Below are 12,432 nucleotides of genomic sequence, written 5' to 3'. Positions count from 1 at the left end.
TGCTTCAAGGAAAACTAAGACCTCCAAATTTGATAAAGAGACTACTTTGAGGAAGTCTAGACCTCCACATTAAACTAGCTAAGAATTTGTAACTTAAAAATTCATGATTATTATTTATTCATTCTCAATATATGAATTATACAAGACAAACTTCCAAATAGATAAACATAAATATTAACTTACGGTTGTCTATCAATAAAACTAATCTTAATCCAAACTAATTATTTGAGTAAATTAAACATATCTCTGTCACTACTTATCCTATAATAATTAAAATAAATTAGACACATAACAAATCCTCTGCTGATTACCTCAATGGCAAAGACTTGATGACTTGGAAAGTGTAATGTGAATGGCAAAATAATTATTCAGATCAATCGTGTTGGCAAGCTATTAAAAGAAATCATTAGAAAAGAATCTGCACACTTGTTGTTGAATGGTGCTTTGGAAATTCAGGGTCTATATACACTAGGTTCATAAACTTGTCAAGGGTTCCTTTACAAAGGGCTAAATAAATTGCATCCTCTTTGTGCATTCCAGAAAAATTGATTCGAAAAACCACCAGTATCCCAACAAGCTCCAATTTCATGATTCCAGCATGCAGGAACACTCGCACACACACGCACATACATACATACATACATACAAATTGAGTGCTCCTTGTGCATCCCAAAAGCTTTATAAAAAGCCACTTAAACAAGTTTCAACAAATTCCAGCTTGCATAAATAGAAATATAAAATACAAAGGAATGTGTATATGTATGCATTATTGTGTGTATGGAGAGAGAGAGTATGCTGATTAGATGAGAAGTGCATCAGTACAGTATAAATAGTAGTAATGAGCTGCACATGGCCAACCTGTTTACAAGACAGCAAATTTCAACTAGAACTAGGTCATATCTCTATAAACACAGCCTTAGTTCCAAAGAACTTGTAATAATATAGACTTCAGCTTCATGTTATTCAAAGTATAGGTTAGAAAAGCAAGAATCTGATGACTATAGTGAGGCAAGCCATTTTGTTGACAGAAGAGTGACACTTACAACAATGAGTTTGGAGAGTTGATTTCCATGAGTTGCATTTGCTCTTATAAAGAGAACCCTGAAACCAATTAAAACAAAAAAAAATGAGGATTTAGAGAACACAGTAGCAAGAGCAAGAAAGAAATATGGACAGTGAAACAAAATTATCAAATTACTGAGAATGATGATAGTACACAAGTTCCCAACTATAAGGAGCAAGATCAACAATTAAACAGTTTCCTTGGATATCCTTTGCAACTTTAACATCATCATCTAGGTATACAGAATCAAAACTGCTTATGTTATAGAATTTCAATAGTTTTACTTCATGAAGGAGGGTTATTCAGAAATTCGAAAGCTAGGAATATGCTATTGATTAACTCACCCGCATGTGTTATTATGAACTGTAAACTTCAGCTATTTATTATTAAGTAAAACATGGTATTTTGTTGATCCAACAGTTGAGACAGAGAAAACATCTAGGAAAAAAAATGGCTATATGATAATGAACCTTGGGAAGGTCAACATGTAATTTCACACAAGGGCAAACCACAGTTTCAAAACCAACTTGTTCAAAGCTCAAACAATAATATATCCAAACAAACAAGCAAATATTTGACAAAAAAATTTCTGTGGATAGTGTGTGTGTGTGTGTGTTGGCAAGTTCATGGGAAAATTTCATAGTAAGCAGAAATACAAAATCTGCAAGTGAAAAGTTAGAAGACAGGTTTTAAAAAAAGATTATTAGAAAGAAATTACAGAAATTAAGGAAGAACAAAGTGAGGAAAAAAAAAAAAAAAGGCACATAACGAAAGTGGAAAATTTCAGCCCCTAAGCATTAGGCAGAATATACTAAAGGGCATTTTAAATCTTGAGAAATGAACATATCAATTTATTAAATGTAAGAAGATAGGTGCAATAGGACCAGGAGCTAGAATCCTGTTTCTCCACTTCCAGGATGCCAAATGGAGTTCTAGATATTTGCTTTTTTTTCTTTTTTGGTAAGTTAGACGTTTACTATTTTGAAAGGCATCCTGTGGAGTTTGGAGAGCTATCCCATTCCTCTCAATGTGGAGTCTAAGGAGGAGATGAATGGTCAAACTTTTGAGGGCATAACAATGGTTGGTAAAAGTGTGAGGCGCACTTAAGTGCAAAGGCCTCCAAAGCTTAGACGCAAAGAGCAAAGCACAAACAAGTGCCTGATTAAAGTAAAGCACACATTTTACCCCAAAAAAAAAAAATGTAGTAAATTTGAAAAATAATAATTAATGGACAATACAACAATCAAGTAATCAATCGATCATATAAAAATTCAAACATAGCATTTTATATAATTCTCTTGTGCTTTAAAAAATATAAACAACCCTGATATTTGATAACTATGATCAAAATGAAGTACATGATTGTTGTTATCAAATTCCAGACTGACCCCTTGATGAGGTCTCAAATTTGGAGTAAAGTCGCCACCAATCATAGGATTTCTAGGTGTAACGCCTAATGCCTAATTTAATTTATTACCAGCTCAGGATTAAGAGCATGTGAGGTCTCTTATCGTACATCAGGCAATAAAGTATATAGGTTCAGGGGTTCGTTTATACGTGGAGAAGGTGTTAAATACCCCAAGACATCCATTTAGTAACAATTATCATATTTTAATTATCCCTTGATTTTAATGATTCATATACAATTTTATTAATTAAATAATAAATCAAGCATGCTAAAAGAAACAAACGATGGGATTGATTGCCCTACAATATCATTCTTCTATCATGCCCTCGTATCTATATTTGGATTGTGACGGACTCCGAGGTTTAGAGGGTCCAAGGCCTACTCTTTATATTAGTTTCTCAAGAACAATTAGATGGAAACCTCATAGGTGTGTGGTATACAATTGGGTTAACTCCAATCTTGGTGGGAAGGGCACTCCAACTCCGTGTTACATGCTCAACTGAGTTCAAGTGCTTTTCAGGACTTCCTTACCAAATCTAATCTGTTATGTCCTAGGGATTTTTCTTGAAACTCCTAAAGGTTTTTGGAACTCATTTAAGACTCCTTTGTAGTGATTAAGAGCTGTTGTGGTTTCTTTGTGGAAGTTCTCAATGAATGAAACGAAGAGGGAATGGGGTATATAGGCTTCCAAGACCTTGGTGGCTGCACCTACAATGTATGCTTGGCCACCATTTTCCATATTTGCATGATCAACCTAAATTTTGGTTATTTAGACTTTCTTCCACATTTTTGGTGTCACTCTATGTGCAACAAGCTCCTTATTTTTCACATGTTCTTGCTCTTTATGCCAAGAAGGGAGATATATCCTTGGCTAGTGAGCTGGTGAGCATTGTTGGCCATGCATATGGTGTACCATTTATTCTTTGGGCTTTACTTTGAGCTGAGAAGAGCTGAAAGGTCAATAGAACTTACGTGGCCACACATATGGTATATGTTCTGGCACCAATTTTATTTTTGGGTTGGGTTAGGATTGGTTTGGGTTTTAAAGGCCCAAATGGGTGAATATACAGTGTATGTTCAGCCATTAATATTTATTTTTGGGGCAAATTTGGCTTAGTTTAGACTTGGGTTCTTGTTTGGGTCCAAAGAGTGTCAAGTGGCCACACATACAGTGTATGCTCGGCCACTAAGACTGCCAAAATAGGGTATCAACAATAGTTGAATCAAAATATACCCAAAAGGCAAATATCAAAAAGCACTAGAATGGTAAGTAGTGACTTTTATGCCTAACATAAGCAATGCAATGCAATTCTAAAGTATATAATCATCAACCTCATTAAACATAGGACCATCATCATTGTCACCACAAGATTTGTAACCCTCATCATCTTCCTCATCTAGATCATCTTTGAGTTTTGGGACAAACTACAAAGACCAGGACAAAAAATAGATGGGGGTCTGGGTTTTGAGAGACAAACTACAAAGACCAAGAAATGAAAAGGGGGTTATGGGTTTCAGGACAAAGTGGAAAGAGCATGAGGAAAAAAAAATGGAGTCATTAGGTCAATCAGAGGAGAGAGAGAGAGACACTAAGGCAGAAAGTGAAAAGTGAAAAGTGAAAAACATATAGAAAAAGTGAAAAGTGAAAAACATATAGAGAGAGAGAGAGAGAGAGAGAGAGAGATGTACCTGGTAAATGGAATTGACTTTGTAGTCTTCCAATCCGGTGTTGTGAGGTGGTGAGATTGTTTGGTCCCAATATATATTTATAATGTCTTCTAAATTTAAAAATGGAAGGTTAAGGGGTGGGCTCATGTTTATGAAATCACACCATAAAATTTGTCTTTGTATAGAAAATCAAAACTATTTATCAATAACATAAGATCTAATAATACAATTTAATAAATGATTTATTTTAAAATTATATATATATAAGCTCCAAAAAAAAGTCTTCTTCGTACATATTGAAAAAGCTTCAAAAAGTGTGCCTAAGACGCAGTTTTGTAAAGATGGTTCACTTTAGCGGCAAAAAGCATTGAAGGCTTTGCAGTTTAAGAGTGCCTTTACCCTTGAGCTGAAGTTTGTTTATAAAATTCCTTTATTCAGTTCAGTTGGATGCATATCCTGTGTGACCAAACCCCAGGACCACCCACTTTACCCCATCAAAGTAGGAATGTCAGACCACCCTTATTAAAGGAAAGAATGGATTACTAGCATTCACTGAATTAAAAAACAGAAGGGAAAGAAAAGGTAGTTTAAATGACAGACATGTATGTACAGGTCCCAATAATTAAAGAATGTAATCTCCAATGGAAGACAACATTCTCCCTACTGGCAAAGAAGATGAAGCTAAACAAAATTATGCAATTAGGTTAGATCTAAATTCATACAGAATCAATAGCATTCACACATCAACTGAAGACCAGTTCAAGTTATTCATTTAAACAATTGGATTTGGAATAAGTGAACTCACATTTTGTTCCCATAATGGCAACTATAACAAAACCATGACTTTTGCCCTTCATTCTTTCCAAGCATAAGGAGCACGGTCAACAACCAAATAGTCTCCCCTGATGTCCTTCACGACTCGAATCTCATCATCAAGGTACACAGTCTCAAACCTATAGAAATAACATGCCCTTGATACCACAACAATATGAAAATAAAACAAAACAGAAGAACAAACCGCCCCTATCACATTCTTCTATATCACAATACATAAAACCAGATAGTGATAAAAGCATAATCAATAACAAGCACGATAAATCGTCATAAAAGACTACATAACACCCTAAGATCAGTTAAGAGAATAGACCTCAAAATCAGCTATGTAATTCAATGTTATACAAGTTACAACTTACAAAATATGCACGTAAAAGAGAAACAAATATATATATATATATAAACCGCCAACTTTTTCACCTATAAGTCTGTTACATGCAAACCATGAGGAAGTGTTAGTGTTTTGTTTGAATAAGTAATCTTTATTTGTTAGTTAGCAGAATGGGTCAAGCTTGTAGGGGAATACCGAGTCTTTAATTATTAGTTGCATTATGGGTATATTGGTCCATATTTTCAGGACAGTAAGTCATGTTTTTCAGCTTTGGAAAATGGCAATGGGATGAGGTTATGGCTGAGAACTTTTCCTACCATGACTGGCTTTGACATCCTTCTCTTAGAAGGATATGACTTGGTCCTAGGGACATAGTGGTTATGGACATTGGGGAAAATACTTTGGGATTTTTCAAAACTAATGATGAGACTAAAGTTGAAGGAAAGAAAGTGCTCTTGCAAGGTTGTCTGTACTGGAAGATACTAAAATTCAAGAAACAGCAAGAAACAAGAAACTTGGGGAATTATTGCAACTCAGCAATGGGGACGTCACAATCTCAACCTTGGGCAGGTTGTGTAGACTCCGAAGTAAAGAAACTAGTGGAATTTATCATATATGATGCAAGTTGAACCATAAGAGAAATTTTAGTGTTCAATCTTATTGTGAAGCTATAATAGCTTCTAATAAGGGGCGATTTCCTTGAAAGAGTAGACAGCTGTTTTGCGTAAAATTTTAGCTGCAGATAATCTTATCAAAGTAATATTATATATGTAAATTGGCGTTTTTTGTGTAAGTGTAGTAGTGAATCTATCAATTATCTATCGCCACATTGCTCTTTTGAAAGAGATTTGTGGTCTTTTGTATTTTCTACCTTTGGCATCAGAAGAAGGTAATAGATGTCTACTTTAGCTGAAAAGAGTGGTTTGGCCTGCAAAAGAACAGTCTCAGATGGAATGCACCTCCTCTTTGCCTCATGTGGACAATTTGGAATAAGAGGAATATACTGAACTTTTGAGGGTACTAAAAAGTCTTCCTTGTTTCTTAAGCTCTTTGTATGAATGGACTACTCTTACTGGCAGGATTTCTTCTGCTTCCTTGTTGACTTTACGGATCTCTTAAACTGAAGTTTGTAATTCTTTGGGGGATTCTCTCGTTTATTCCACATGTACTTGAGTTTCTTCTTTATTTGATTAAATAAATTTCTTGTACTTACACAAGAAAAAAAAAACAAAAAAAACAAAAAAACAGAAAAAAACAAAAAAACAAAAAACAAAAAACAAAAAACAAAAACAAAACAAAACAAAACAAAAACAACAAAAACAAAGCTATAGATGAACCACTAGCAAAAACAACTAGCACTAACAAAGATGAAATAACATGTAGTAACTAGTAATGTAAATTGAAATAGAAAATAATGTAATTGAACAAGTTAAATCAGCCAAGGTTGACACTATTACAGCCGTTGCAGTAGCGTAACTGAGTTTGAATCAAAATTTAATAGTAATTTGATGTTTTCAAAATTGTTAATTTTATAAACATCATGGCTCAATGAGATACAACTTCCTATCTAGACTTCCAAATTTAAAATGTCATATCAGACATCAAAGAAAAATATAATATGATAATACGCAGGAACACAAGGTTATCACGTGCATGTGAGGTATAAAACACAATTTGCATCTAACCACGGCAATTTAGAAGATTCAACGAAAATCAAAATAATTTCATTATCAGTATCTTTTTTTTGTTTATATCTCTATGTTCTTCGATAAAAAAATTTCCATTATACCTAATTGGTTCTTTCCTTCTTTTTGATTATATCCCTAACCGATTCTTATGCAGTTTTATCAATAGACAAAAGCAATTATTAATTTTTATTAGCTAGTTATGCACCCAGTGGATTTTGAACCCACGACCTCAGCTGATTAGCAAAAACAGAAACAATTACACTACAAGTATATCATTAGCAAAAGCACCCAAGAGATCAAAAAGTGAGGACTCACCAGCCCTGCCCAAATGGCGGCAACGGAAATTCCCAATTCTTCCCACGTAAAACCGCACTCGTAAATCTGACACAATCATCATTTTAGGGATATGTTATCAAATCAAATCTTTATACTATACTTGTGATTTTTCTTTTATAAGTAATTCCACATGCAATTGGTAGTCTTGAACTTAAGAGCTCATTGTCAACCTGAAATGGAATTGGACAAAATATTCCTCCAACCCAGTTTGGAGTTATCTCCTCCAACCCATTACGTAGTGATTCATAAAACCATACACGTTTGCTATTTAAACACATCACATGACTAATTAAATAAATCACGCGATGTAGTTGGTTGTAAGAATTTCTCTGCAAACCAGTTTGGGACTAAAACTTTTCCAATGGAATTCCAAGTACGTGGATTTTGGATTTACTTCATAAATTACAAGTAAAACTGTAAATTCATTAGAACAAAGTTTAGCTACAAAATTAGTTGTAGCCTTAAACTACAACTTTATTCAATAAAATAAAAATTACTACATATTTTGAAAATCTAACCGTTGAATTGTATGTTCTTTAAACTCTTAATGCATATGTCAAATTTTGTGTTAATATATTCTACCATAATTTTAAACTCCACAGACTTACAATTTAAACAATTTATTGAAGATAAAGCTATTGATATTTAATTTTTTTTAAATTTTGCGAGCACAGAGAATATAAGTAAGAAGAAGAAAGTAAGGTTGTAGCGTAAAAATTGATCCCTAATTAAAAAAAATATTAAGGAAGGCTACAACCAATTTTTAAGCTAAACTTATTCCAATTCATTATATGAAAAAATAGCATCCGAATTTTCGACTTCCAATTTTAAAGAATTGAGATTAATTGTCATTTTCTGAGAAAATCTTTTTCCAGTGAAACATTTTTCCGTCGAAACAAACAAACGAACATACCTAAAATTCACTCTCTGAGGCGAAGCGATTTCGATGACGGAGCGAACGAAGAAAACGCCGTGGGGAGGGAAAGTGATGACATTGTTGAGAGTCTTGTTCTCGACGTCTATGACCTGCAAAACGTCACCGGCGGCAGTACCGAACAAGCGCGCATTCTCGACGATGAAGAGCTGCTCCTTCTCGGTGGTCCAGAGCATCCGCCACGTGGCGGAGAGGGAGCCGCCGGTGGTGACTGTATCGCGGCCGAGCACGGCCAAGGCGTCGATGGCTTCGACGATGGAAGCTCGTTTGGGAGGGTCTCGCTGGGTCTTGAGGCCGCGGTCTTGGTCGGAGATGAGGGAGAGGAGGTGGCGCTTGGCGGATTGGGATTGGGCTGTGAGGGAGGAGGAGGAGGAGCAGGTGGTGATTTTAGTGTGGCGGTGTTTGGGAGAGTTTGGGTTTTGGGGTTTGGAGGGAATGGGAAGGAGGAGACATGTAGCCATGGTGAGAAGTGTGAAGGAAGTAGCTCTTTCATTGTGGATGGATGCTTTTTTGTGAACTGGAAAAATTGGCGGTTCAAACTTATAAAGGTAGGCCCAGGCAGAGGATTAAGGATAGAGTCATAGAGTCGTGTTTTTAAACAGTTATTTGAAAAATAAATTATTAAGAGGGTGTTTGGCTGGTTTAAGTAAAACTTTAGCGTAAATTACAACTTATCTATACGTGGTTTGGTCGAAATTTAAGTTACTAGCCGTAGTTTGAAATTTAAATTGTTTACCTGTGGTTTGAAATCTCATGATACAAGTGTTCCACTTGATTGTGATTCATCTTATTTGATCTTGTATTTTTATGTTTTTTATATTTTTGGAAGGTAGAGACATAAAAGTGGAGCAAAACTACATATTTAATCTTGTTTTTAACAGAAGTGGGCTGTGGAATTCTAACTGAACTAATCTTAGGTGGGTAAAGTGTCAAATTTCAAATTACCATAGGTAAGCAACTTAAATTTTGGTCAAACCACAGGTAAGTAAATTGTAATTTTCTCAAATTATTAAAAGGGTGTTTGCATGTTTGGTTTATCTAAAACTTTAACTCAAAACTCAATTTTCATTACTCAAAACTCAAAATTCTTGAATTCCACCTAAAAAATCATTGTTTAGCTCAGTTTTTGTTTTCAATTTCCAAAACTTTACTCAAAAAAATGAGTCCAAGTTATGGAAATTAAGAACAAGTTTTGAAGCTTTTAAGTTTAGGAAACTGAGATGCTGTAGCATTATTGTAAATATTTGCACTTTTGTGGCACTTGTGGTCATGACTCGTAAAGTTGTAAAGAATCCAAACTACTAAAAAAATTAGAATTTAGCACCCAAAAAAATGTTTTATTTACTTTAACATGCAATTTTACAACTCGCCTTATATTTTATCACTTATTTTTTACATCACATTCAAATACTATTCATTTATTGTGTCTTTCCCTCTTCTTTTCTATTTCACATCACATTCTAACTTTATTCTCTCAAACCCATGATCATCGCAATTGAGAGTAGAGAGGAAAACTAAGAGAGAGAGAGAGAGAGAGAGAGATAGAATAAGAAATTATATACTCAAGTAAACATTTGAGCTACAATAACTGCAAACATCTACTAGTAGCATTTTACAGTAGCTCAATATTAAGTTCTTTTAAGTTTAGCATATGGAATGTAGGGTATTTTTTTATGTTTGGGGTACTAAAATAGCATTTTGGCTGTTTTATAACCTCCAATACTAATGCTCTACATGTAAGATAAAATTTAGAACGCAATGGAAACAAAACAAACAAACATAAACATACCTTTAGCCATAATTGTTTAAGTGTTTAGAGAAAAAGAATACTCACTATATGATAGTGTGTCTATAAAAGGTGTATTATAGTCTATGGCATTTACCTTACATATTTCCTTTTTATAGAGAGGGGCTATATATATAGGCCAAACTAGGGACCATTTTAAATTAAGATTTATTCTATAACCCTCTTTCCATTAAGAAGTTTAAAACTTATAACTTCAAAGGTGTTTATTAACCAAAGGGGCTATACCAATTGAAAATTACTTAGAAATTGTTATTCACCAAAATGTTTTTCACAAATAAAATCCTTAAGACGTAAGCTTTCATTTATTACTTAAATGTGGGCCACATAAAACCTTTTTAAAATCTTACATTCTCCCACTTGACCCACATGACATTTAAATAACTTGATAGGTGATATTCACTTTAATATGGCCGTGATATTACCCATGTCAACTAGTTGTGAAATGCTGTCACTCAAATAAAGAATCCAATACATGAATCATGACGGTAATACCCTCAATTATAATGAGAACTTCCTTCCATGTATTATAATGTATGATAATCCTTACACGAGTACTTTATGAGCCATTACTTCTTTATGAATGGACTCCCTCTTGGCCATTCAGATCCTCTATACATTACAATGGATATATCCTCCTTATATATCTCCACAAATATATCTAACTTAATACTTATACTTTATGTGCACAAAATAAAAATCATATATCTTCTCCAAAAATAACCAAATATGTGTCCAAAACATAGAATAATTATAAAGAAATTAAACACCGAATGAGCTAACAAGTTCCATATGTCCAAAAGACTTTTATATGACTTTGCTGGCAAACCTTTAGTTATAAAATTAAAATATATTAGCTCATTAATTTTAACTCAATGGACACTTTCAGTTTCTTAAAATTCTCTCTTAGACTAAGTTACTTTACGTCGATATGTTTATGTTGGAACATTTTAATATTAAACAATTAAAATAAGTAAATGTTATAACATAAATGTAAAGATGTGGGAGTGAATATGGAAGATGAAGAGTTGTGAAAATGTTTAATCCCACATTGAAAATGAGAGAGACTATTTTATTCTTTTTAATTGTGGTGATTAATGGGCTAACATGAATTGTCTCAGATATTGGGCTAGATACGTGCGCAAGGGGGAGGTGACCCAATCCATGTTACTGCAATTTACAATACACACAAAAAAAATAGAGAGATTATTGGCAAGGAAGGGTGTTCTTTCTGGTGGAGCTTTGGGCTTGAACACTTTGTGCAGAGGTTGTTCTAGCCATACGACACTTGTTGGGTTGTTGTATCCTGGGGGAAACAAGTCAGAGAAGGTCTGCACCGGTTACAAGAATTAGCCAACCAAGGGCTTGAATCTCCTTAAAGAGAGCGAGTGCCGCGCCTCAGTCCAAATAGTGTTGTATATTTCCTTTCTTTACATCAATAATATACAAAAGTATTATTCAGTTTCTCTTTGTGTGTTATTTCCATTATTATTGTGTTTGCACCAACAGTTTATTTCAGCTTTCACAATCATTGTCCTTAGAGAAGAAAATTATAGCTGAGTTATCTTTAAAAAATCTTTAAAGGTCTAATCATAAAATCGACAACCTTAGGACCTAGCTATAATGCCTATCTTATAGCTTCATAGCATATAGGATATCTTACATGACAAAATCAAATCACTACTTCCAAGTAGTATACCATTCATATTTAGGTGTAAAAACAATGCATTTACTCTCACTGATCTTAAGGTATATACACTGATTAACAATGTGCCCAGTAAAACCAAATGACACAATAAAGTTGGTGAACCTTTATATACCATTAGTGGAATGCTTATATGCTAACATTTGCAATATATATAAAACTTTTATTGGGGAGTCTTTTGGCTAAATATTGCAAAAAACGAAGTTTATTGTTGTTATAGACACTATTCAAAGTTATTTAGCAAAATGAGGAAAGAAATTGAATTTCGGCAACACCGTTGCAGAAATTGTAAGAAAAAGTATGAGAGAGAAGAAAGTTGAGTGATGCGATTGGGAGGGAGAAAAAATGAATTTTGGTAATGATATTACCGAAATTCATTCCACTGCCCAAACTCTGCCCGTGAAGTGCCCTAGTGGGAGTGCCCGAATGATTTACCAATTGTGGCAACCAAGTTGCCGAAATTGTAGGGAATTAAGGAGAGAGAAAATATGAATTGTGGCAACCAAGTTGCCGAAAATGGGAGGGAAAAAAAATGGTTGCCGAAATTTGGGGAGGAATTAAAAAAAAATGTGCTACGTTCACAATATTTTTACAACATTTTCACAACAAATCACAGGTGATTAGTTGTTATTAGTTCAAATTTGAATTTAACACTGAGATT

At 34.1% G+C, this 12,432-nt stretch overlaps 1 protein-coding gene across 5 annotated transcripts; it reads right to left on the bottom strand.

Moving 5' to 3' along the window:
- Positions 1-639: 639 nt before the first annotated feature.
- LOC126723064 (probable plastid-lipid-associated protein 11, chloroplastic) lies at positions 640-8,780 on the bottom strand. Of its 5 annotated transcripts, XR_007654142.1 has the most exons (6): positions 8,242-8,780; positions 7,308-7,373; positions 4,945-5,092; positions 4,161-4,249; positions 1,044-1,101; positions 640-858 (listed from the first exon to the last, which is right to left on the bottom strand). XR_007654142.1 is itself a non-coding variant. In XM_050426300.1 (4 exons), exons 1-3 carry the CDS (start codon positions 8,721-8,723, stop codon positions 4,993-4,995), a joined length of 648 nt encoding a protein of 215 aa, XP_050282257.1. In that variant the 5' UTR covers positions 8,724-8,780; the 3' UTR covers positions 640-1,101; positions 4,945-4,992. The 5 variants fall into 5 exon arrangements, 1 of the variants encoding a protein (XP_050282257.1); XR_007654139.1 differs by having other exon boundaries at positions 640-1,101; XR_007654140.1 differs by having other exon boundaries at positions 640-1,101; positions 4,161-4,246.
- Between the last annotated feature and the right edge of the window lie 3,652 nt (positions 8,781-12,432).

The sequence above is a fragment of the Quercus robur genome, chromosome 4 (genome assembly GCF_932294415.1).
Source record: "Quercus robur chromosome 4, dhQueRobu3.1, whole genome shotgun sequence".
Taxonomy (NCBI): Eukaryota; Viridiplantae; Streptophyta; class Magnoliopsida; order Fagales; family Fagaceae; genus Quercus; species Quercus robur.
The sequence above is the reverse complement of the archived record's forward strand: the minus strand, read 5'-3'. Positions and strand labels throughout refer to the sequence as shown.

Bases quoted from the DNA above. Each gene is read 5' to 3' on its own strand.
- LOC126723064 (XM_050426300.1), bottom strand. From the start codon at position 8,723: ATGGCTACATGTCTCCTCCTTCCCATTCCCTCCAAACCCCAAAACCCA. The intron at 7,374-8,241 runs GTATGTTCGTTT...TGATTGTGTCAG, and splicing joins CCTCAGAGAGTGAATTTTAG to ATTTACGAGTGCGGTTTTAC. The intron at 5,093-7,307 runs GTGAGTCCTCAC...TTATTTCTATAG, and splicing joins CCGCCATTTGGGCAGGGCTG to GTTTGAGACTGTGTACCTTG.